Source organism: Dermacentor silvarum, chromosome 9 (genome assembly GCF_013339745.2).
Source record: "Dermacentor silvarum isolate Dsil-2018 chromosome 9, BIME_Dsil_1.4, whole genome shotgun sequence".
In the NCBI taxonomy this organism is placed as follows: Eukaryota; Metazoa; Arthropoda; class Arachnida; order Ixodida; family Ixodidae; genus Dermacentor; species Dermacentor silvarum.
In genome coordinates this window covers 26,382,710-26,408,938 of record NC_051162.1, presented here as the reverse complement: position 1 = coordinate 26,408,938, position 26,229 = coordinate 26,382,710, and the positions used below count along the sequence as shown (strand labels likewise).

Sequence of the window (26,229 nt, the reverse complement as noted above, 5' to 3'; positions counted from 1 at the left end):
CTAATAATACACATATACTTTTCCTTCTAGGTTTTGGACATCTGTCAACAAAAGAAGTGCATCCTGTATTTCGCTTCCCTACAAGGTAAGTATCGTTGTGACAGACGAAGAGTTTAAGCACGCAAAGATTGGAAGAGTGACAACCCACATGCTGCGCTATTTCCATAATTTCGCTTACTTTATTTTGATTTTCATTCTTGTATAAAGGTGATCAATGACTGTATCTTATACCACCCTCGAGAGTCTATGACAGTAGCGAACTTCATTTTTTTTACCTCTGAGATGCGTATACATTTAGTATTAGGCGCATTGACACAACTGAGTATTACAGTGAGATGATGTATAGAAAGGAAGGATTCACGCAAACCTTTTTATGGAAATAGAGATGTTACTAAATGCTGTGTAATATAATACAGCGGCTTTGAGTCTTATAAGTGTGCGCATAAAAATATCGAAATTTCCCAATTATAATGAATCGAACTAAGCACTCAATCGCAGTTCCCAAACAAGTTCTTGGTAAAAACGGTTGTCGACGTGTTTTGTCATAATAGTAGGTATGCGTGAAGCCTTCCTTCCTAATCCAATACTGACAATAAAGGTGCTGCTTTGAGATGAGTAATTTAATGACCAGAACAATAAGGAAAAAAAGATACGAGTTCTTACTCCGTTCCCGTGAAACAAAACAAAAGCAATCAAATAAGTGACCGATCTTCGAGGGAGGAATGTCCGGCGTGCAGGAAATGCGTGCTTTAATACAGCGACGAACTTCTTTTGCGCATAGCGAGCACCCTTTCTGTGCGCCTACTTTGTGCGAACACTTTCCTACAAACTATTACCACTGATTATAGCAGCATTCTCAGCGTTTGCTCCGCAAAGCGCGGTGTCCGAATTTTTCAAGCTTGCTTCTTATTCCATACAGTGTCCAGGCAGCTGGATGCACGCAACAGTGCGCTACCGCTGCCGCTTTATGCACCGCTTTATAATGTACAAGATTATGACGTTGTATCTCATGGTAATGCTGATCTACGCACTTCCTTTGTGCGCGTGAAACGCTAAGGCAATCAGTCTTTGCCGCTACAACCGTGTTGTTTGGTTTCTATGCTGAATTTAAGTCCCAGTGATGCAAAGATTACGTCTTGACGTAATGGTAGGCCCAGCGTTCACTATAATTTTGCAGCTTTCCCACGCCATTGAATTGCGGAGATTTAGGTGTATACTCAATATCACGAAGTACTGGCTTAAGATTTGCCGATTTCTTCGCAGGAAAGTTTGGCTGCTCTTTCATTTCACTATAATCTTTAAAAAACGCTATAATTTCGTTTTACTATTTTTAGAATCCATTAATTACGTCTAATCCGTCTAATATTCCTAGGCACTTATTTGTTACATTTCACGTTCAATCGTCAACCGGTGACATTTAGTATTTCTATTATTTGCAATCTTAATTAACTAGTGACACGGTTATGGTCCTCTAGGACAAGATAAATATTCTGTCTGGGTATTTGTCACTTTTATTTATTCCTAATGCGGGACTATTGTTGGTACAGTCAACATATGGGTCATACAACAATGTATGACGCGCATGCACCGCAGAAAAACAATAAATGGAACAAAATAGCTCACACTGACTGCATAGCACTGCATACAGCATATAGCCTCACCGGTTTTCAGCTAGACAAAGAGACTTCTCTAGTTTGTCAAGAAATGTTGCCACAGACTCAGTGTTAACAACATTACCCTGCACGGTGTTTAATTTCTCCACAATCCTTGGGAAATGTGGGTACTAGAAAGTATCACAACGAGCAAGAAATGGCAGTATTCAGTTGTCATGACTGGTTCTGGTTGAATCGCGAGCAGGTGGCTTCCTGTACTTAGATATATCGATATGTATGGTTCCAGGATCGAGTAAGTATGAGATCTCCATTAAACCAAAATGCCGCAGTGCACACAGGTCATTATTCCGGCTTGTAATCTGAGACCAGTAACACTTTCATGCCGCGAGTACTTCCACTACATAAACCTAAGCTCCTTTGGCAGATTTTTCTACTTTACCTAAATTGTACTGTTGGTGGGCGCTCCGAATAATAATTATATACTATGCTATAGGCTAGACCAACGTCTCGTGTGCTATTATCTTAATGTGACCGAAAGCGGCAGATAACTACAGCCGCAGTAAAAATTATTGATGAAAATACGTTGAGCATGCAATGTCAATTTGTGCTATTCATTTCTTTGTATTAGCGTAAATCTCAGTTGCAAATGTTTCAGACTTCCGGCGCTATTTATACCATTGCCAATGAGGCGGTAGTGATAAACAAGTGGTCCTTCTTCTTGGGCTTGGGTTATACTTGGAGTTTCATTTTTTTATATTGATCCCCATGCCCCTTTCGTCACACTAGGTTGCCATAATTTTTTAACAATGTATATAGGCTGATTTTGTTCAATCTTCCACGAACAGCCGTATGAATGACACAGTGGTACGCGAGCAATCACACCATTGTGCCAGGTTCAACGTAAGAGTGAATATCTTTTACATATATTAAGAAAAAGCAAAGGTCGGAAGGCTGCGCCTTTTTCAAATCCGGAAAATTCGTGAAGATGACCTCACCCTGTGTTATTAATCGTTTCCAACTGACTTCGATTTGAGCGGTAGCTCGCTACGCATAAAATTATTTTATTGTCAATACCAGTGAACTTAGGTTAGTAGGTGACCTGCTGTATATAACATGAAAAACTCTTGACAGAACTGATCAATATTATTGTGGAGACAGCAATCAAGCTTCTTGGTGAAGTCACACGTGATTTCAAAATGTTGGGTAACTGATGAAATCCACTTTCGCAAGCCGTATTGTTACAAGCACATATTCTCCAGGTACTGCATTCCTTGGTTCAAGCTGCCTTGTATTTGTAAATAAGATGCTGCAATAATTTTCAACATTGTCTGTTTAAGGATATCGGCCTGGACTTGTCAGGAAAACGTTTCTTTTCACCTTTATGAATTAGAACATTTTTTGCACATAACCACTTATCAGGCCCTGTATCCCGTGGCAATATATTATTTATTTATTTTCAAATACTGTAGGTCGTCTTGGCCGTAACAGGGTGGGTACAGCAAGTTTGCACATAGCGTAAAAAATGTAAACACCTTACAAACGTAAATAGGACATGAAGCAATAAATTTTCTAAATACAATGCATTAACCACCAGAACAAAAAAAAAAAAAACGGCAGATCCCACGCCCTGTAGGGACCGATGTTATGCGAAGCAGAGGGCGGATAGCCTACTAAGTTAACGGAACGACCATGAGAGCACGAAGACGTAGGCGGCTCTTTCATGACCTGTATGAGACGCATGTCGTGACATTCATGTAATGAGCCCTCAGGAGTCCCTTTAGCTACACCAATAAGACCTTAAGGCGAAAGCCTTATTCATGCTCATGACTATGACTTCGACCATCAACCTTTAGTGTTTCCTTCACTTAGTACCCACGTCCGAACCCATTCCAGTGGTTTTTGAGTGTTAATCTTTTTTCGCTGAGTCATTGTCATTTTGCTGAGTCGTGCTCATGAATATGACTAATACCAGTATCATTTAGTGTTTGCTTCCCTTAGTACCCACGTCCAAACCCATTTCAGTGTTTTTTGAGTGCTATACTTTTTTCGCTGAGTCATTGTCATTTTTGCTTAGTCATGCTCATGACTATGATTTCTGCCATCGTTCTTTAGTGTTCCTTTCACTCAGTGCCCACGTCCGAACCCATTCCAGTGGTTTTTGAGTGTTAATATTTTTTCGCTGAGTCATTGTCATATTTCATGAGTCATGCTCATGACTAGTACTCCTAACAGCATCCTGTAGTGTCTCCTTCACTTAGTACCATCGTCCGAAACCATTTCGGTGGTTTTTGAGTGTTAAACTTTATCGCAGGGTCATTGTCATGACCTATATGACACGCATGTCATGATATTCATGTCGTGACATATCATTTATGTTCGTCATATACTCTTGTCATAGTATGTCAATTTTGGTACATATCAAGTTAACGAAACGACCATGAGAGCACAAAGTCGTAGGCGGCTAGATAGATAGATACGGTCGAAGTAGCAAATGTTCGCCAAGAAATGCTTCGCATTTAATAACCAAATACAAATACAATATTTTGGCTAAGAAATACATGTTTATAACATTGTGACAGTGATATCGCAAGCAGCATAAACGTATGTATTCTAGAACAGTGTGACAACGTTTGCACGATACCACTAAGATTCAATTTCATAAAAGGTTTTTAACGCGTTCCTCAAAGCCTTCAATGCTACTCGACTGCAAAACAGACGCCGGCAGACTGTTGCATTCCTTAATCGTTCGCGGAAAAAAATCAATAAGCGTACATCTCCAGATATGCTTTTGGAATTGATAACATGCAATGATTGCTTGACCTGACGTTTCTAGCCTGCCTGGGAGCAAGATAGCGTGTGGTTTCCATATTGAAGTGGCCTTTTGATAACAAAAAAAGAAATTTAAGTCTAGCCAACTTCCGCCGTTGAGCCAGTGGAGGCAAATCAAGCAACCAAAGCATTTCAGAAACAGAGTCAGTACGAAAATACTGGGAAAGAATGAATCTTGCGGATTTCCTCTGTATCTTCTCAATGCGGTTTATTAATACTCATTGAAACGGATCCCAAATAACACTGGCACACTCTAACGTCGGTCTAATGTAAGTTGAATATGCAATAAGCTTGACGGGTGTGGTTGCTAGCTTTAATTATCGGCGATGGAACCATAACTTTTTTTCGGCAGCTCCACAAATTCTGGCTACGTGTGGTTTCCAACTTAAGTCTTTCGAAATTGTTAAACCTAGGTATTTTATCGTTTCAGCTTCAGTTATAATTGTTGAATTCATCTCATAATTACACTCAATAACATGTTTGTTTTGTTTGTAACTCTGAGGATGACTGATTTAGATTCGTTCATTTTCATTTTACATTTTGCGGCCCTGACATCTATAGCTGGGCTTGACTAAGTGACTCCTTATCCTTTTGATTATTGATTTCACGATATAATAAACAGTCGTCTGCAAATAACTGGATGGTTATGTCGTTACTTATGTGATGAGCAATATTATTTATCTGAACTAGAAGAAGTGGTCCTAAAACGGATCCCTGTGCTACGCCTGAGGTTATTTTTAATTCGTTAGATTTGTTACGATCTTTTCAACGTATTGTGTCCGCTCTGTAAGGTGTAAGCTGATCCGCATAACAATATCATAATTTATATTGTGAGGGGTGGCAATGGCAGGCTGCTGGCCGAAACGTAATTAAGGCTCGCAACCATTAATAACGTCCTTTATTAGAAGGCATGGCGCCTCCAAGAACGCGACTAGACGCGACGAAAGTCAACGCGCGCACACCACTCTCGCGCACACTTCTCACACTAGGCTTGGCCGGCTTGGCTTCAGGGCTGGCTGTGCGCTGAGGCTGGTAGGTGGCGCTACCAGTCAGACTGCTTACATCCGGCCCCTCTTTGTTTGACCAAGTCCCTTTGGTCTAGGAAAAGGCACTGCTTGATGTCTTCACAGTGAGAATAGTCCAAGCACTCGGGTGGACGTCCTGGGAGTGGCGATCGGTGTAGGTCTGCTGAGCTGTGGTAAGTCATGAAAGCAGTTTTTGCTTGATCTTCACACATACGAACAGTCATCTTATTTAGGGGCACATAGTTGACACAAAGGCGCTTCTTACTGCCTCTGCTAACAACTACTGCGGGGAATGCCCAAGGTCCTGAGGCTCGAAGAATGATGCCTTGGCGAAGGAGTGTGCTTGTCTGGGCCTCAAGAAAACGATGGTCTGCAGCTGAGTACCAGTAGGGAGATCGACTGTATGGCACGGCGTCAGGAAGGTCAATTGCATGTTCGACACCTTCGTACAAGCCCAAGTCATCCTCGCCATGAGCGAATACTTCAGCGTGTTTTGACGTTGGGGAATGGCTTGTAAGTTCCTGTTGTTGAGGCACTGGCAAGTGGCTACCTAGCTGCACAGCAGGCAGGGATGGGTCAATGTGAACCTCAGTTGTCGAGGAAGCAGCTCGGTTGGACGTAGAAGAGAGGCTGTAGGTGCTTGAAACATCATTATGGCAAGATAGTGCCAACCACGGGGGCTCGTCTGGTCCTGACAGTGGCGACTGCTGTAGGCCTGCTGAGCTGTGGGGTCCAGGTACACAGTGACCAAAAGATGACCCTTGGATCATAACAGCATTCGCCATCCGTGGCAGCAGTCGTTCATGGCATGGCACACTTGTGGCTGTTGGAGAATGGCGGATTTCAGTTGGTAGGGGCGGCTGAAACACCAACTGTGCTTGACTTGAGGAAAGCCAGTCTTCACCCAATATAAGTGGCACAGAATTATTATTGAGGGCGGCTGCTTCGACCAACCCGGTGATAGGTCCAACAGAAATCTTCAAACAGATGGCACCAGCTGGAGTTACTGATGTTCCTCCAACGACGACTAGAGGAGGTCTAGTCCAGGGCAGGAGGGGCAAGGAGCTGACCAGGCGACGTGAAACAAGTGTCACTTTAGATCCACTGTCTGGAAATGCATCTACTTGGCCAATCCCAGCAATTGTGGCGTCGACAAGAGCACACTGAACCAGAGATCCATCAAGGGTCTCGGAAGGGCTGCTGTGGAGAGCTGGCAAAAGATGTGTTGTAGATGTTGGAGCAGTAGATCCAGACGGGCACTTGGATTGCGAGATGTCCCTTTTGACGGCACTGAAAACACACAGCTTCGGCCAAGTTCTGGCCAGGACAGTAGGCAGGAGCACCATACTTAGCTGAGATAGTGAGGTATCTAGCCTCTCGTTGGTCTGGTGGTAGGGCTGAAATGCGCTGTGGCCGGCCGGTTTTGTCTGACACAGCCTGGCGGTTCGTGTACACTGTGCTACGTGGAGGTGTCTGTGGGCTTGGCATTGTTAATTCGGCGCTTGGATACTCTGTGCGTGGGGTTCGAAAGGACGAATGACTTAATGTTTGATCAAGCTGAGTTACAATGTCCATATACGCTGCGACTGTCTCTGGGCGCTGCGCTGCAATAGTAGTGGCCAGGTTCACGTCGGCGATGCCCTGAAGGGCGTACTCTATGCGCCGGGGGATCTGGGCATCCAGAGATTAGCTTAAACTTCGCGAGAGAATAGCTGACAAGGTTTTCTCCGTGCGCCTGCACGCGACAAGTGACTGCTTGTTGCCACTGTAGCAAGGTTTGCTTGGCACTGAATTGGTCTAGGAACGCTTGTCTGAAGGTTTCCCATGTTGGGTATTGACGACCGAAGACGGCTTTCCAATCAGCGGCTGCTCCGCGAAGTTTTCCCAGGGCGACGGCGAGTAGGGTTGAAGGTTCCCACGAAGCCAAGTTTCGAGTTCGTTCCAACTCTTCAACCCAGTGGGACGCTGAAATGCTGCCGTCTCCACTGTATGTAGGAAGCGATGCGGAGAGGTCTGGAAGGGTAGTGACTTGAACTGGGGCTGCAGCGCGTTGCGACACGTGAAGGAGCTGCTGAAGTAAACCCGTCAGCAACTCGGTAGTTTGGGCTGCGTCGAGGATTGGCGGGAGCGGCGCAGCGTTGCAACGCTGGGTGGACGCGGCGGAGTCTGGGGAAGGCAAAGGAGGCGTCGTTGGGCGGTTTTGGGCGATGTCGGCGATAAGGCGACTTATTATTTCTTCATTCGACCCGGTAGCGTCGAGGTTTCGGCGAGCCAACTCTTCACGGAGGTAATCCACTGTAAAGCCTGCGAGATCCGCCGGCGTCGCGTCACTCCAATTCACGAGCGGCATGGCGGTTGACAAAGCAGCACAAGAGTCATGAGAAACGATAAGGCGAGTAGGGCGAACCGTTTGGGCACTGCAGGCAAGCTACTTCATCGGGCGGGCAGGCGTCAGCACGACGGTCGGCGAAACACAAAGGGCGAAGGCGCGAAATGGCTAGGACGAAGCGGGCGAGAGGCTGCGTCGGGCGGCCGGAGCTGAACCAAGGAAGGAGCATTGGCTGGCGACCACGGTGTGTTGGCAACTCACTTCACGAGGCGGGCGAGAGGCAATGTTTCAGGCATGGTTCGGGGTCGACTGCGCCAGTTGTGAGGGGTGGCGATGGCAGGCTGCTGGCCGAAACGTAATTAAGGCTCGCAACCATTAATAACGTCCTTTATGAGAAGGCATGGCGCCTCCAAGAACGCGACTAGACGCGACGAAAGTCAACGCGCGCACACCACTCTCGCGCACACTTCTCACACTAGGCTTAGCCGGCTTGGCTTCAGGGCTGGCTGTGCGCTGAGGCTGGTAGGTGGCGCTACCAGTCAGACTGCTTACAATATTAATTTCATTTGTTTATGATTAATTCGTTATGTACGACCACATCATAAAGCCTTCGAGTAATCTAAACATATAGCGTCGACCTGCTTTCTATTGTTCAAGGAAGTTGAAAAATCGTTAATTGTTTCTATCAACTGTGTGACAGTCGAAAGGAGCTGTCGAAATCCGTACTGGTTGGGAAAAAAAGCTTTCTTGTCTTCAAGGTAGGTGTAGATTCACTTTGAAACTAAGTGTTCAAATAGTTTGCAGCATACACATGTGAGTGAAATTGGCCGATGGTTTCCAATATGTTGCGTTTCACCAGACTTGTGAACCGGAACCACTTTTGCGACTGGCAAGTCATCTGGCACCCGTTTTTGTGTTAGCGAGGCATTAAATATGATCTGTGTATAGTGGGCTACCCATTCCGCATATCTGCGAGAAAGGCATTTGGTATGCCGTTTGGACCTACAGATTTCTTATCGTTAATTTTAAGCCGAAGAGCAACAATGACTGTTAAAACGATCGAGACCGGTGACTGCTTCGAAGATGAACGGTTTATTGAAGAAGTGAAGTGGCGCGCGCTTGCGCCAAGGAGCCGCTCTCTTGCTCTTCGTCTTCGAGTATCTTGATGATGATATTTTACAAGCTCCCGCCCGCCCAACTGGCAGAGATATAGGCTTTGGCGGGCTATTTGAAACACTCTTCAAGAGGGTAGATGTTGTTCACGGATCTTCTGAGAAACTCTTTGTTGCCTGTCCGAAGTAAGCAAGCTCTTGTTACTCCGTCGCGTCCTGGGTAACTTTTTTCAATTTGGCCCATTTTCCAAAATGTCCTTGGACCCCGGTCTTCAATTAAAACCACATCGCCTTGGGACAATGGTTTCGCTTGTCGTGTCTTGGCTTTCACAATAGCTCCTATTTCCATGAGATATTCGTGATGCCATCTTTTCCACCAAGCTTTCACTAGTTTGCATCTGCTTCGCCATGCTTCTTCAATGTCACCATTGTATATTTTTGTTTGTCCGTCTTGAAGCTGTTGGCGACCACCTATGATGTCTGCAGGAGTTATTGGCATGGGCTCATTAGGTTCACCATACACGTAAGTTAATGGTCGATTGTTGAGCGCTCCATCAACTTCTGCTACTATTGTGCGTAGCTCCTCCACTGAAGTTGTTTTTCTTGAGATTGTTTTTCGCATCGATGTCTTTAGGCTCCGTATGAGGCGTTCGTAGAATCCTCCCCACCACGGTGCACACTCGGCTATTGTTTTCCATTGTATTTGGCGTATACTGCAGTAATCCTTCACCCGTTCGTGCCCAACAGCGTCAAGCTTTCCGTTAATTTCCTTCTCGGCCTTTGTAAAGGTCCTGGCATTGTCCGAGTAGATTATGACAGGTATACCACGTCGTGCGGTGAATCGCCGGAAAGCTTGTAAAAAACTGGATGTCGACATATCGTTGGTCATCTCCAAGTGTACTCCTCTCGTTACCGCGCAGGTGAAAATTACTACGTATTGTTTCAGAATCTCGTCTTTGTTTTTCGCGTAAAGTGTTCCGGTGAAGTCAACTCCTGTGACTTGAAATGGCCCCGATTCGTTGACTCTGTCCGCAGGGAGTGGAGGCGTAGTTTGAGTGGCTGGTCTTGTATTATGCCTCTTGCATAGTATGCATTTGTTTAAAACTCTTTTTACAGCTTGGCGACCTTGCAATATCCAAAACTTAGCCCGTAGTTGCGCTAGCGTGGCTTGAACTCCGCCGTGCAATATTATTTTATGAACGTGACGTATCAGTAGTTCCGTGAAATACTCGTCCTTTGGAAGTACGGTGATGTGCCGGTTTGATTCTTGGCTGTAGTGCAAGCGTCCTTTCTGTCTTATCAGTCCTTTGTCGTCATAGTATACTTCATGTCCATTTATATTAAAGGGTATAGTGCTTGACTTAGCACCGCCACTTGTCTTCCTGAGTAGTACTTGTGTTTGTCGTATCCAATAGGTCTCTGCAGTTATAATCTCTTTTCCTGTTAACGGCCCCCCGTGGTGTTCTTTTCTTGCGTTGTTTATGAATCTGAATATCCATGCCGTTACTCATAGAAGTCGTCCGTATGATGAATAATTTTTTATTTCCAAGATTGGTTCATTCTCTGTTGATGCTGTGCAGGTTTGACATTGATCTTCGCGTTGATCGTCCATCTGTATATTCATGCGCATCACGCTTGCTCTTTCCGGCTCCACGGAGGTAACCCATTCGGGTCCATGCCACCACATTTTGGAGTTCATTAACGTCTTCGCGCTGATACCCCGTGTGAGTAGATCTGCCGGATTGTCTTCACCTTGAATGAACGACCAGCTCGTTTGCAGTGTCTTCTCTCTTATTTCTGCGACTCTGTTGGTAACAAATGGATCCCTTTTGCTGGTTCCTTTGATCCAATGAAGTACAATCATTGAGTCGGTGCAGCAGGCAGCTTCTTGAATTCTTTCGGTGAAGTGACTTTTGATGTAGTCGCTAGTCTTGATGCTATCACCGCTGCCATTAGCTCAAGTCTTGCTAAACTTAGCTCTTTGATTGGAGCTACACGGCTTTTCGCTGTCAGTAGCCTTGACTCTTTTGTTCCATCGTTGTACACTAGTACCAAGTATGCTGCGGCTCCGTATGCTGTTGGACTCGCGTCTGCAAACACATGCAGCTTGTATGCTTGTACTGCTTGATCCTTACTTGCGTAGCATCGCTGAATTTCTAGAGCTCGCAGCTCCTCCGCTTCGGACATCAGGTCCCTCCACTTGTCGCATTCTTCTTTAGGGAGTGGATCATCCCAAGTGACGTCCGTTTTCCACAGTCGTTGAAAGCCTATTTTTGCGCGTATCGTGAAGGGTGACAGCAGACCAAGCGGATCAAATATTCTTGCTGCTGCTTGCAATACTGTCCTCTTGGTTAAGCACGTGGTTGCTGGTAAGGGCGCCCATTTGTCCACCGGGAAGGATATCACGTCTTTTGAGTGCTTCCATATCATGCCAAGAAGCATTGTGTATCCTTTCGATCGAATCTCCATGTGAGCGTAGTCCTTCTCGTTTTCATCTATTATTTTGTTTAATCTCTCTTCATTCGATGTCCATTTTCTCAGGTTCATCGCCGCCTCTTTGAACACTTGTTTTGCCTCTTTGTACAGCTTGACATCTCCGTCAAACGTTCCTGCTCCTGTGATTACATCATCCACGTAAATCGCTTTCTGTAGTTTTTCTGTTGTATCCGGAAATCGCTCAGCCACCTCTTTCAAATGGTGCTTGATTGTAGCTACCAGAAGAAACGTGCTCGGTGTTGTACCAAAAGTAACTTTAGTCATGCGCCAGGTTTGTACTTCATTCAGCAGCCTACCGTCAGCGTCGTGCTTCCACCACAGAAATCTCATGGCATCTCTGTCCTCTTCATGGATTGAATTTGTAGGAATGCCTTCTCCACGTCTCCTACTAGGGCCACCTTTTCATTTCGAAAGTTGATTAACAGCGAAAGCATGTCTTCGTTTAAATTAGGTCCTGCCTCCAGATTGTCGTTTAATGACATACCTTGCTGCGTGTGTGAAGAGGCGTCGAATACTACACGAACTTTAGTCGTCGCTCGGTCCTCTCGAATAACCGCATGATGTATCATATAGTAACACAACGTAGTCAGTGGTTCTTCTGATTCCTGAACCTCTTCCGCGACTCCCGAGGTCATATATTCTGAGATAGCTTGATCGTAGCGACACAGCATTTCCTCATTTTTCTTTAACTTTTTCGTCAGTTGGAGGAGTCTTTTCATTGCAATGTCTTTGTTGATTTCCAAGTTGACGTTTTCTGTCCAGGGCAAGCTGACTTGATAACGACCGTTTAGTTGTACTATCTTATTCTCGAATTCTTCTACAATTTCTGCTTCTGTAGTAGTGCAACTATGTTGTTTGATTCCCATTGATTCCAAGCTCCAAAACCTCTGTAGCTCTTGCTGTAGTTTTGTTTCCGCAGCTTCAACCTTCAGAACCATGACTGCTTCATTTTGGGCTTGAGTTAATTGTGTTTTAGTTTGCTCCGATGGGCCTTAGCAGTACCCAACCCAGTATTGTCTCGACAGCCATCAATCTGCTTTCGATTTTTGTGTTCTGCCAGTGACGAACTCCCAGTAATAATCTGAGCCGATGAGCAGCCCTATGGCATCTGTTGCCGTAGTCGCGGTTTTGTCATCTGCCACTTGTAGCTTTAGTTGATTCATTTTCTCGTTGAGTTTGTGATTTGGAGCAGGTAGACAACTGTGTGAGATGACGTCGACTTGTAGAGCTTCGATCACCGTGGCTGACTTTTTTTCTCGCGTCGCTATAGTTACTTGCACCACATTCATTTGTTTGAATTTTTCGTCTCCTCCGAACGAACCAATTGTCAGCCTTTCCTTTCGTATTATCTTCGCACCTATTTCTTTTGCTAAGCCAGCTTCAATAAATGTTCGCTGGCTTCCGCTGTCCAATAACAATCGGCAATGTCGGCCACCTTTTTCGCCATCTATCCAAGCTACAGCTGTCTGCAAAAGCACAAAGTTTTGCTTTAGATTCTCAGTTGCATGTAGAGTAGACGTATTCGCTTCCGCTTGCTTTGTTGTGACCTGATCTGCCTTTTCTTGCCTCACCGTTCTACACACTGATGTAGCCTGTCGTTCTTTGCATTGCTTGCATATCACTCTTGCTCTACAAATACGTGCGGTGTGTTTTGGCCGGGTGCATCTGAAACATGCTCTATTCTCAGTTAGAATGGCCTTTTTTCCGTCATAGGAATGTTCCTACGACAGTCCTCAGTTGCGTGGTTGTTTTGCTTGCAGAACAGGCAGCTTCTGTTTTCCGAGCTATAACAGCTGGAAGTTGTTCTAAGCTGTCTGCTGTTATCCCTTGTCTTCTCAGTTATCCTCTCCTGTTCACGCTGTGTTTCTTCCCGAAACGATATTTGCTCTCGCAGAAATGACATAAGCCTGTTCAGCTTTTCCTCGCATTCTTTTCCTGTTGTGCTGATTTGTGCGCTAGCTTCCATGTTTGAGCTGTTTCTCATTGCTCCCTTTGACTTGAACTGCAGGGATAACTCCGGTGGAATTGCTCTTTTCAACGCTATTAATAACATTGGCGCGAAACTCTCGGTCTCCACCTTCAATGATTTGAGTGCCAATGTGTTGACCTGCACTCTGTTCACTAGCTTGCGTAGTTCATCAGTTTCTTGCGCCGATTTTACTTTCTCTAGGCTCAATAGCTCGGTCATGTGCAGCTCCACTGATTGTTCACGATTTCCGAACGTTGTTGGCAGAATTTTTATCGCTTCATCATAATTTTCTTCTGCAGAGTACTGAAGCCCTTCTATCGCAGACGCTGCCTTTCCGGTTAGACATGCTAATAAATAATTGAACTTTTGTCCCTTGCTCATGTTAGGTCTGAGGTGAACTGCTGACTCGTATTGAGCCCAGAAGCGGTTCCACTCTAAAGCTCTTCCGCCAAACTTTGTCATTTCTAGCTTAGGTAGTTTTACTAGTTCCTTTGCGTCTTGTTCTGTACTTGATGCAGCCTGCCTTGTTCCGTTATTTAAATCCACCTGTGCAGGCTCTCTCATTTCGAACTCTATGGTAGACAAAATCTTCGTTATTTTCATGTCATACTCTATTATTCTCTCGAATTCAGCTTCGGCAGTGTCTTCAGTTAAAAATTTCTCCATTTGTTCGTTGGCGCTCTTGAGGCTTTCGCTTATTCCCTTAATCTGCGCGTGAGTTGAGATCAACTCTTCTCTGTTAGCGCCTTCATTGATTTGTTGTTCTGCTGAGTTGATGAGCTGCGTTATCTGTGAGCGAAGCGCTTTCCTCTTCTTCGTTATTACTTCTTTGCTCATTGCTAGGCGGTAAAATGACCTCTTACTTGTCAGTCAGCCGTTATGGTGCTTTTAGTTTTCACTTCGGTCTCGTCGCTCGATCCAGGTTGATTCGCTGCTCCACCGCCGTTTTCTTCTCTGCTGCTTCTTTGCAGGTTCACCTTCTTGTGGGCGGGGAGGTAGTATCCTGGTTCACGGCACCATTGTTAAAACAATCGAGACCGGTGACTGCTTCGAACATGAACGGTTTATTGAAGAAGTGAAGTGGCGCGCGCTTGCGCCAAGGAGCCGCTCTCTTGCTCTTCGTCTTCGAGTATCTTGATGATGATATTTTACAATGACTTCATACGAAACTTGAATATTATCATTGGTGAGCCGGATTCTAGTGAGAAAGGAGAAAAACCATCTGCAGAAATGTCAGTAAAGACAGATTGAAAAAATCATTAAAACATATTGTCATATGCGAGTTGTCCGACACAAGTTCGCCCTTAACGACAATGTCACTTGGACCTTCGTTATTATGCGACAAATGGCGCCAAAAACGATGCGGATCATGCTTCATAAAATTAGTTAGTGTCCCGTCATAGTAATTTGTTTTAGCAGCAGCCATATTTGTGCGCAATATAGAGCCTAACACCGAAATTTTATTCTGATCTTTTTTTTACTTCTGTCTCACACGGTAAATTTTCCGATTTAAATGTATAATTTCGCGGGTTATCCACGGGTTCTGTTTATTTCTTTTATTCTTCCGAGTTGGCACAAATGTGTTTACGAAGTGAAAAACAATAACTTTAAATGTAATACACATCGCATTGACGTCATATGTCGAATTGAATCCACCAAACACAGCGAAAGATGATCAATAATGCTTGTGTCATCGGCTCTATCAAAACACAGAACATGCGTAGTACTACCAGCCTTCGGGTATACAACGGTACGCTTTATCTCCACGTAAACTAGCTTGTGATCCGAGAGGCCTGTTTCACCCAATACGTCATAGTCTTCAAATCACCCGTCTAGGAACACCAAATCTAATATAGATCTTCCCAACTACGCGTGTGCACTCGTGAACTGTTGTAAATCCTTACTGAAAGCTATTTCTAGAAGTAATTCACAATTGGCATCTTCGTTAAGCTGAGCGCTAAGCGTGGACGAATCAATCCCTGGCAAATTGAAATCCCAAGCAATAATTATCCGACAGCTGCGTTTTTAAAGCTTTTTAAGTAAAGCTGTGTATTTTCAAGATAGGAAATGGGTGATTTAGGCTGTCTATAAACAGTTCTAAGGATTACCCTTGTTTGATCTAGCCTAATTTCACGCCAGATGCTTTCATGAGTTGGAATGCCGGTCATTCGCATACAGCCAATATCAGCCTTGAATACAATAGCAACTCCGCCCCCACGAGCATCGCGGTCTCTGCGTCAGTGATTTTGTTATTACTAGCTGAGACATTTCACTGTTTCAGTGTAGCTTGCGTAAAGGTCGTGCAGACGTGCGACTCAAAACAGATTGGAAATAAGTGTTCAAGGTGTGTCCCTATAATGGTGTGTTTTTCTGCGGTAGATAAGCTTATCCTGGTGAATTTGACGCTGCTTTTGCAGCAATGTACTTTCGTCTCCGTGACGTTTCGCACTAGAGGAAGCACTTTTTGCCAACGAGACTAACCATGCACTTTGCATGTGCGTTCTCGTGTATTCTTCCAATCTAGATTCAACGCAGCGCACCATCAAGACACAAAAAGCCCTGCTGGAGAAAATTGGAGTCGACCACATCACGCCTACGATTCAAGATGCTGTAGCGTTGGCTAATTACGAGCTACCTCCAAGACTACTTGGTAGTCAGTTGCGAACGTATCTTTGACCGTAGGCCAACCTTGTGTCGATTGTTTGAGCACCAGAACAAGTTCAAATGAATAAATGTTGCCACAATTTGTGAATGTTTTAGGCAGTGCTTTCAAGATTTCAGTCGTTCAATCCTGGATGAAATTTCTCTGACCACATTTGAAAGACATCACATTCATAAAAGTCATGGTAAGATTTCTTCCGCAGTCGGTGTGAAAAGTTTAGTTACCGCGTGTTGGTTTCGTGAACAATTGAAATTTGAGAGCAGCTTGTGAGGGTAGCCTGTAAAAACGAGCAACACCATGTTGTTCCTATTTATACGAGGGGCTTTTTCATCGTTAACCTAATCTTTAAAAAAATCATCTATGGAATGTAGCACAATTCTAGTTGTTCAGCTAATTACTATGTACACGAAACCAAACGGAGTATTTTGCTAATTCATGAAATTTTGGTAATTGACTGTTTTAACTGTTTGCTAATTGACGTTAGGCATACATTGCAATTTACGAGTTGTACCCGGTGACTTCCAAGTCATATCCACTTGCAACAAATCCTGAAGATGACACCAGTTCTGAGATATGCGTTCTCAATGTTTGCAACGACATGCATTGGTGTTCGATGAATTTTTGCGCTCCAATGCACAAAAAGGCACTTCGTTAAAAAAGTAACTGGAAGACCAGGGCATTTTCACCGCAATATTTAATGCGCTTATCACAAAACTGTTGTTAGTTTGAAAATTCGTTTCAAGTGGACGTGCCTTGTGCAATCACTAGATTGAATTCGTGTATTGCAATGTTTGCTCTAAAGTAATCAGTTAAAATATGGCTCAGTTAAATTTTGTTAATAAGCCAATCATTCATTTTTATTCCCAGAGTACGTAATATCCGCCTCTTCGAGTAATCCAGACCAATAAGTACATTTGTACTACGTGATACAGGCGATTTCTAAAATAATAAAAAACCCGGTAGAAGTTACGGATGCATATCCGAATACCTGACTACGTGCGCCGGCTAGGAGAATTGTGAACTTTTGCTCAGCGTATGTGGTTCGTAAACTTTTATGCCGATTGCAGCTGCTACGTTTGCAATTTTTTATTGCGATAGCAAGTACATGAACACTCCAGGCGCAATTCTGCCATCGTCGTCGTCGTCACCGTGAAGTTCCGTATTATGTTCACGGGCGATAAAATAATCGCCGCACGCCGTCTGCTGTATGCTCGAGTGAATTCGTGCAAGGGTGAGCCGGCGATCGCGGCTGAATCTCGCGCACGTAGGGGGGGAAGCGGGAAGGAAGCGCGCGGTCTACCAGTCGCACGCAACGCTCCGGAGGGAGAGCAGGGTGGGGGGGAGGGGAGGGGGGGTCACGTTCTGCTCCGGGCGGCCCAGCGGCTACGCGCACCTGCCGGAGCCGCGAGGCCCCGCAAGGCTCGCGACTCCGGCAAGGGTGCATTCTACGCCACGCGCGCCCGCCCCGGTAGCGACTTTACAATTGCTAGCAGGTACAGCGGGGGGACTTCCGCTTAACACGTGTGTGATGAAAATGATGATGTAGTGAGGTTTGATTGGATGAGACTGTAATGAGGTTTGGGCCCAGGACCACTCACCAAGGAACGCAATCAACCACTCGAGTGCACACAAACACAGAATATATATTAACAGCACAAAGACTTACAGACTTCACGATGGACATGTAATTAAGTTATGCTAACGCATGCAGTCCCGAAGCTGCTACTATAGAGTGTCCTGTCATATAGTATAAAGTCTCTCGCCGTGCGTTCCCTTTGCGTGAAGTCCGTTGACGCGTAGAGGCCGATGTCGGTCCCGAAGGGTCGGCTGACGGCTGGACGACGTCACCATGGGCCTACCCACGGTATCATAGGATCTGCAGCTGCAGCAGCGACGGTAGCAGACACAGCCATGGTAGCCGTGCAACAGCTCTCACTACTGCTCTCGCCTCCGGCAGCAGGCTGGTTGTGGCAGTGGCCCGGGAAAGCAACCACCTCGCCTGGCTCCCTGGACCGGTTGTCCAGCAGGAACACAGGCCCTTCAGGCTCCCTGGACCGGTTGCCCGCTCGCCTGGCTCTCTCGAGCGGTTGCCCCACTCGCCTGGCTCTCTGGACCGCGGTTGCCCCGCTCACCTGGCTCCCTGGACCGGTTGCTCAGCAAGAACACAGGTCCTTTGCGTCCAAGGACGGCGCAGTGGGCGATCTGGGTTCTCTGGACCGGGCGTCCAGCGAGAACCTGCTGGCCTTCAACGCCGAGCAGCTCAGAACACTCGCACGCTCAATGCGCCACACGATCACACCACTTCGTCATCGCCCCCGCACGGCGAACACGGCAATGTCTTTTTTTTTGTTTTTCGCGCGCTTCCGTCCATATCATGACAACCCCCGGTTTTAAGAAAGTTGTTTACAACTTTTCTAATGGGGAAGAAGGCGGAAAACAAAGGTCAACGTGTTGTGCGAAGGTACACTTTCAAAACGAGTTCACTACACACGTATCCATCTATTTTAAAATCAAACGTCTTCTTGTCCTTCAGCACTCCAAAGTTTAAACTTTTCAACTCTATGGTAGTATTCACTTGTTAGTTCAGCGATTTAAACACGGCTCAGGTAATCCGATCCGACGTTATCCGACCCTTTGATGTAATCAACGGCAAAGGAGTACTCTTGCAAGAGTAAGCTCCATCGCAAAACTCTGTTGTTGAGATGTTTGGCGGACTGCAAGTATTGCAAAGGCTGATGGTCGGATTGTATGACAAATTGTTTGCCGTACAAGTACAAACGGAATTTTTGTACTGCCCATACAAGTGCCAAGCATTCCCGTTCAATGGTGGAATACCTTGTTTCTCGAGCCAACAGGTTGCGGCTAGCGTAGGCAACAGGATATAAGACCTGATCCTCTCCTAGCCGGAGCACTACGGCACCAAGACCAGTGCTTGAGGCATCGGTGCGGAAGACAAATTCCTTTCTCATATTGGGTGCTTGTAGAATGGGAGCGTCGCCTAGCTTATTCTTCAGAATGCTGAAAGCTTGCTCTTGAGCCGGTCCCCACGCGAGACTGTTGTTTGGTCCTTTCCGTGTGAGGTCTGTCAAAGACTTGGTGATCTCTGTTACGGCAGAGACCTCCTGCACTTTTAAAGGTTCGCGTTCCTAATATTTCTTGAGCATATTGACGTGGAATATTTTTCTTTTTCCACTTATGTTCAAAACGTAGTCGACCTCATTCTTCCGTTCGACGACTTCAAATGGACCTTTCCACTGCATTAGTAATTTGTTGGAATCAGTCGGCAGTAGAAGAAGTACTTTATCGCCGACGTTTAACTCGACGTTTAAAAAGTAGGTTCTGCTTTGCGCGTGCCTTCTCCAACTCGTCATGGGCGAGTTTGCATGTCTCCTCAAGGCGATTTCGAAGATCGACAAGATAAGTGTAGGTTGTACGAGTTTCGCCGTCGATATCATCATTGGTCCACAGTTCCTTGAGCACCGTCAGTGGTCCTCGTACGTGTCGACCATAAATCAATTGAAAAGGCGAGAAGCCCAGGCTTGCTTGCGGCACCTCTCTGTAGCCGAAAAGCAGTGGAGCAAGGTACCTGTCCCATGATCGAGGTTTGTCCTGGCACATCCTCTTCAGCATGGACTTCAGGGTCCCGTTGAACTTCTGAACGAGCCCATTCGCCATGGCATTATAGGGAGAGAGAGAGAGAGAGACAAAACTTTATTTTGATGAGGCACGGAGAAGCGTCGATCTCCGTGGTGGGTGGAGCCTTCAGTCCAGGGCCCCAGCGGCGGTGGCAGCACTTTCGGCTCTGGCGATAAGCTTTCGCTGATCCTCCAGTGCCGTGCTGGTCAGCACCATCTCCCACTGCTCGTGCGTTGCGTTTCGATGTGGAGAGTTATTGGGGATATTTTGGCATGCCCATGTGGTGTGGTAGAGGGTAGCTCGCTCTGTACAAAAAGGACAAAGGGGCTGATAAAGGGTGGGGTACATCGCGTGAAGGAGCGTGAGGTGAGGATAGGTGTTGGTCTGGAGTTGCCTCCAGGTCGTGGCTTCAGCTCTGGTGAGGGATAGTTGTTCGTAGAAACCTGATGGCAAGTAGACGGCCCACCTCTTCCATGAGTTCCGATGTGAAACTTGTTCCTTGGTTGCTTACAATCTCTTTTGGTAGACCAATGCGAGAGAAAATCTCAACCATTCCCTCTGCCACATGCACAGCATCAATTGCTGGGAGAGCAATGGCATCCGCATATCGGGTGGCAAAATCTATGAGGGTTAGAATATAGCGGTTACCATGGTCCGATTTCGGTGAGAAAGGACCGATTAAATCGACCGCAACGCGCTCAAAAGGTGTGCGTATTATAGGCATGTTGCCCGGAGGCGCAACACCTATTGTGCCTTTTGGTGTTGTTCGCTGGCACTTATCGCAGGACTTGACGAAACGTTTCACGTCGCCATGCAGATCCGGCCAGTAAAAATCCGCCAAGATTCGATCTGTCGTGCGCCGAATGCCTTGATGTCCGGCCATAAGACCTTCGTGTGCGACTTCAAGTATAGGTCTTCTAAACATCTTCGGCACGACAAGCTGGTTAAATGTCCTGCCGGTAGCAAGACAGTATTGTCGGTAGAGAAGCCCACTTATTTCAAGGAACGAGTAGCCGTGGCCTTTTGGTGACTTGCACATTCTGTCGACTTTAGCAAACAGAGATTTCAGCGTTTTGTCTTTCTGCTGTTCCTCTGCAAATTGGTCTTTGGTAACGTCACACCACTTTATCTTTGGTGCGCACAATGGAGTCGTCTTATCCTCTGGTGGCTTGACCATGGCGGAAGCATAGTGAGGGTGCTCCACAGGTATCGCTTGCACACTGGAGTTTAGCGACGCAGTCTCTCTTTCGTCGACTGACGCCTGCTTCCAGTTAATATCCGGCTCGTGAGGTCTTCTGACACCAGGTAGGTTTCCGAGCACTATATCATAAAGCGGCTTGTTCATACATAAGGCTGTGATTTCTCCTGTAAAGTACGGTGTATTTACGTGGAGTTTGGCCTCTGGCACATCAATTACAGAGCATCAATAAGCAGGACTCTGCTACTCTTTCCAGTCAAACGCTGATCAGGAGCTAAGCCTCTTCGGATAATTGCAGTATTGCTGCCCGTATCACGAAGAACCATAATTGTTCGACCGAGCACTTGCCCTTCAACAAATGGCATTCCTTCCACCAGAAAAATGGGTTTTCTTTGCTCCGGTTTTTTATCAAAAGTGTCACGATTTTACCCTTTCTTGTGTTTTCCAGTTGGGTGACACAAAGAAAAATCATAGTGGTTCTCGTTGACCACGCAGGCTGAACTTTTCCCTTTATGCGCCGTCGTGCTCCAGCAGTCATCGCTCTTGTGACCAACCTTACCACAGAGCTTGCACTTTGTCACTTCTTTAGCTTGGTTGCGACATTCATGAGCTTGATGCCCCTGGCGCTTACAAAGCATACATCTTGGTGGTGGTTTCCTTGGAGCGTCGATGGGATTTCTAGTGAAGTCTCTTGCGTCCTCTGGAACTTTACCGAGATTCAATAGGTGCTGAGCTTCAATGAACCGATCAGCCGCGTCAGCTAGCTCTTGGAGTGACTTGCATTCTCGTACTTTGAGGAATATAGTAAGCTTTGGATGGCAACACCGGATAAACTGTTCGGCCACTATGTGATCTCGAAGGCTGTCGAACGTTCTGGACACGTTAGCCATGTCAATCCAGTGGTCGAAGTACCCTGAAAGCCTAGCAGCTGTCTCCCGGTTTCTCCATCCTCTGCCCTTGCCTTGGGAAATTTCTCCTGGTAACCTTGCGCAGTGAAGCGAAACCTCTGCAGCAAAGCATTCTTTACTTTCTCATAGTTTAATGAATCAGCGGCAGTCATTCGGCCAATTACTGTTAGCGCTTCACCACTCAAACACATGCTCACAGCTAATGCCCACTTCTCTTGTGGCCAATCTTGTCCTGTTGCCACGCGCTCGAACCTTTGCAAGTACGCATGCAAATCATCGCGTCGCTCATCAAACAACGGAAGCAACTTTTGCGGGTTGAGAACAGAAGAGGCGGCACTCGGAAGAGACATCGAATCGATGCTGATTCTTGCGGATTCACTTTGAGCTCCTTCTTGGAGCTTCAATTTGAGCTCAAGAATTTGTCGAGTTCTTTCGTCGGCTTCCTTACTTGCTTCTCTCTCCACAGCTCGTTCCGCTCTTTGTTTTGCCTGTTCGTTCTCAATCCACGTACGCAATTCCACACCGGACAATCCTAGCGGTGATCCAATAGTGGCTAATCTTTCGGTATCCATCGTTTATCTTTCTGTGAGCGTGCACTCGAGGGAGGATAATTTCCTTCGATGATTTTACGAGCGGTATCCTGGCAGGCTCGCCAGATTGTGATGAAAATGATGATGTAGTGAGGTTTGATTGTGATGAGACTGTAATGAGGTTTGGGCCCAGGACCACTCACCAAGGAACGCAATCGACCACTCGAGTGCACACAAACACAGAATATATATTAACAGCACAAAGACGTACAGACTTCACGATGGACATGTAATTAAGTTATGCTAACGCATGCAGTCCCGAAGCTGCTACTATAGAGTGTCCTGTCATATAGTATAAAGTCTCTCGCCGTGCGTTCCCTTTGCGTGAAGTCCGTTGACGCGTAGAGGCCGATGTCGGTCCCGAAGGGTCGGCTGACGGCTGGACGACGTCACCATGGGCCTACCCACGGTATCATGGGATCTGCAGCTGCAGCAGCGACGGTAGCAGACACAGCCATGGTAGCCGTGCAACAGCTCTCGCTACTGCTCTCGCCTCCGGCAGCAGGCTGGTTGTGGCAGTGGCCCGGGAAAGCGACCACCTCGCCTGGCTCCCTGGACCGGTTGTCCAGCAGGAACACAGGCCCTTCAGGCTCCCTGGACCGGTTGCCCGCTCGCCTGGCTCTCTTGAACGGTTGCCCCGCTCGCCTGGCTCTCTGGACCGCGGTTACCCCGCTCACCTGGCTCCCTGGACCGGTTGCCCAGCCGGAACGCAGGTCACTGCCCTCCGAGAACGAGTTGTCCCGTTCGCCTGGCTCTCTGGACCGCGCTTGCCCCGCTCACCTGGCTCCCTGGACCGTTTGCCCAGCAAGAACACAGGTCCTTTGCGTCCAAGGACGGCGCAGTGGGCGATCTGGGTTCTCTGGACCGGGCGTCCAGCGAGAGCCGGCTGGCCTTCAACGCCGAGCAGCTCAGAACACTCGCACGCACCACGCGCTACACGATCACACCACATCGTCATCGCCCCCGCACGGCGAACACGGCAATGTCTTTTTTGTTTTTCGCGCGCTTCCGTCCATATCATGACAACGTGTTGTCATGGCAATCGTGGAGCTCCTAGGTTCCTAGGGACATAATCACTTCGGGACTTTTGAGGCACTGGTCTGCGGGGCCGCGCGTCGGCTGCTAGTTACTGAGCGTGGCTCTCCATCTCCGGGACCGGGCACAGCGACCTTGCCGAGCGAATCGTTTAGGGCGCGTTCAATGTCTGGCGCTGTCTGGCCCACGCCGGCCGCGCTTTATTATTTTAGCGTTTATTCTAATGACAGAAATCATTGCAGTAGTGGTGGTTTGGCATGACGGCTTTTGATCTCGGTGAACTGTGGTGGTGTAAAGAAACGGATACTGCTCCGTTTGTGCAGAAGCCGCGGTGCCGGGCGCCGTCGCGAAGCGGCGGTCGTTGGGGTGTTGCTACGCTGCGCTCCGCAACACCCCAAATAGAAAAATACTGCTCCTGTAAGGTAGACTGCTCCCTCCCTGATAGTGAGATTATATTTGGATCATCAAAATAGAGATGCGTTTATTTAGGAATACCATCGTTTCTCTCTCGCAGGCGCGAGGACAAGCGGGTGCGAGAGAGAAACGACGGTATGCCTAAACAAACGCATCACTGTTTTGATGATCCAAATATGATCTCACTATCAGGGAGGGAGCAGTCTACCTGACTGGAGCAGTATTATTTTATTTGGGGTGTTGCTACGCTGCGCTCCGCAACACCCCAACAACCGCCACGGCTTCCGCGGCAGCGCCGGGGTACAAACGCGAGCAGGGGTGCTATGCAGGATGCGCCGAGTTTGGCGAAACTCGGAATCTTCACGAGCTCTGGCGACGCCCCAAGATGAAAGAACTACTGGTAACAAGACAAAGTTTGTCCGTCGGCAAGCCTCCAGTTTCAGTGCTTTATCTAGATTCGCTCTGGGTGGCTATCATCCCTAGGGCGTTGCCATACGGGCGGTCGACAAAATGGGGCTCACGTGATCATACGGTCGGTGCATGGTCGTGCCTTCTTTCACTTGTTTGTCGTTCCACCGAGTGCATTCCAGGCACAAGCAAGTTATAAAATAAATGCATTTATTACAATAACATTATACATTAACGTGAGTTGTAAGCATTATAAAGTGCACAAGATGTACACTGAATGTGTATTAGACTAATTTATAGTTTTATACGTTTTGCGTTATACCCCGAGGGGGCGCTCGCCCACCTGATTTTTTCACTGGATTTGATTGACTCAGCTCGCTACGTACTTGCGCTAGCATTTCCGAGCACCGATTGGTGTGCGCTTGGTTTTCTCACTGGGCTTTCAACAGATCGCTCATTGCTCCTTCTCTTTCCTCTGGATTGGATTGGTGCGGCTCGCTACGTGCTTGCGCTCCCATTTCCGAGCACAGATGGGTGTGCGCCTGGTTTTCACACTGGGTTTTTAACAGGCTGCGAGACGAAGTGAGTGTCGGCTAGCGCATAAGTTGTTTGCCGCGCGCTTACTGTGTAAGCACTCAGGAATGCTGGAAAGCACTCATAGAAGGAACAGAAAACTACGCTTTATTTTCTTTTACTTTGCGATACACCTTCATAACTGCAAGCGTCAAACGATGGCTTCTAACAACCGCAGGAACGAGTCTTTATACTGGGTAGCCCGAGCGATCCGTGGCTTCTAATAAACGCAAGAAAGGGTCTTTTCAGTGCACGTTGCCGCTGAGTGCCACCCTATCCATCCCAGGTGGGACTCCAGCATCGGTGCAGTTACCCTGTACCCATCGCTGACGACGTGGCGCTTCACTTTTTGACAATACCTTTCTATTTTTTGCGTGTGAACGCCCGTGATAGGGTCCACAAACTTCACGCTGTGGTTGACTGTGTCCCAATGCAGATTGAGGCAGAGCCCCGTTAGCATCCACTAAATTTGGGATATATTTCTATGCGGCGAATTCGTCACTATATTGAATAATGATCCCCGGTTGAACATTGGCTGCATTAACGGCGCCTAGCGTCGCCGCCTTTCGTCGGTCGACCTTGAAAGTCGCAGCCCACACTGGTCGCGCAGAACATGCCGAAGACCCATGGGCCACCATATTTAACACCGCCGTAATTTTGGTGGCCTCGATTGTACTTTTGCTCGCCGCGAAGAGGCACTCGTCAATTTGCGCTATCTACCCGGGGCCACGAGTGGACGTCGCGCCAGCAGCCCGTCCCTCGCGACCTCACGGGGGTAGTTCCTCCAGTCGGCGATGGCGTACTCCGATAGAGGAAACAAGTCGCTGCCTCTCCTTCAACAGCCATATGTCTACGCTTTTGCTCACGCAGTACGTGAGCCAAATCATTTGCCGCCTGGAGAGGTGGTCGTTCGGACGGCCGAGGTGGTCAGTGCTGGCGAAGTAACTTCCTTCGCCTCTCTGCCCGTGCAGTACATGCAGCGGTACCGTGAAACAGCGAAAACTGATTTCGGCACCTGTTGCACCGGAAGGCAGCCCAGCGTCCATTCTGAGTATTCCAATATAATGTGACCACTTCGCCTGCGCAGGTTGGTTGGCCCGGGTTGAACCCCAGGTGCTCGCAGGTGCCCCAGTACTCCGATAACGACGCCGGACCTGGCCTGAGGCTGGGGCGCGGTGGACGAGCATCGCTTGGAACAAGAGAGAGCCGAAGCAATCGCACGAACTTTTCCTCCGCAGCCTAGTCACACCATTCTGTGCTCGGAAAGCATAATTTGCCCACCCCGCTGTCTCCACCGACGAGGGCCTTCGCCTAACTCGTCACACAGCCAGCGCACTGACGTTTTGGAAATAAAAAATGACGCTGAAACTCTACGCCGGTGATGTAGGTGAACGGGTCCAGACGATCATATTGACGCTTACTGCCGCTGGAT

General features: G+C 47.2%; 1 protein-coding gene across 1 annotated transcript in view; it reads left to right on the top strand.

The window, feature by feature from the left end:
* The window catches only part of LOC119465169 (sulfate transporter-like), a 215,725-nt gene extending 199,608 nt beyond the window's left edge, over positions 1-16,117 (top strand). The window contains exons 17-18 of the mRNA XM_037725964.2: positions 31-85; positions 15,898-16,117. Coding sequence (XP_037581892.2) covers positions 31-85; positions 15,898-16,049 — 207 coding nt within the window. The 3' untranslated portion in view covers positions 16,050-16,117. The remainder of the gene's footprint in view (positions 1-30; positions 86-15,897) is intronic.
* Positions 16,118-26,229: the final 10,112 nt, after the last annotated feature.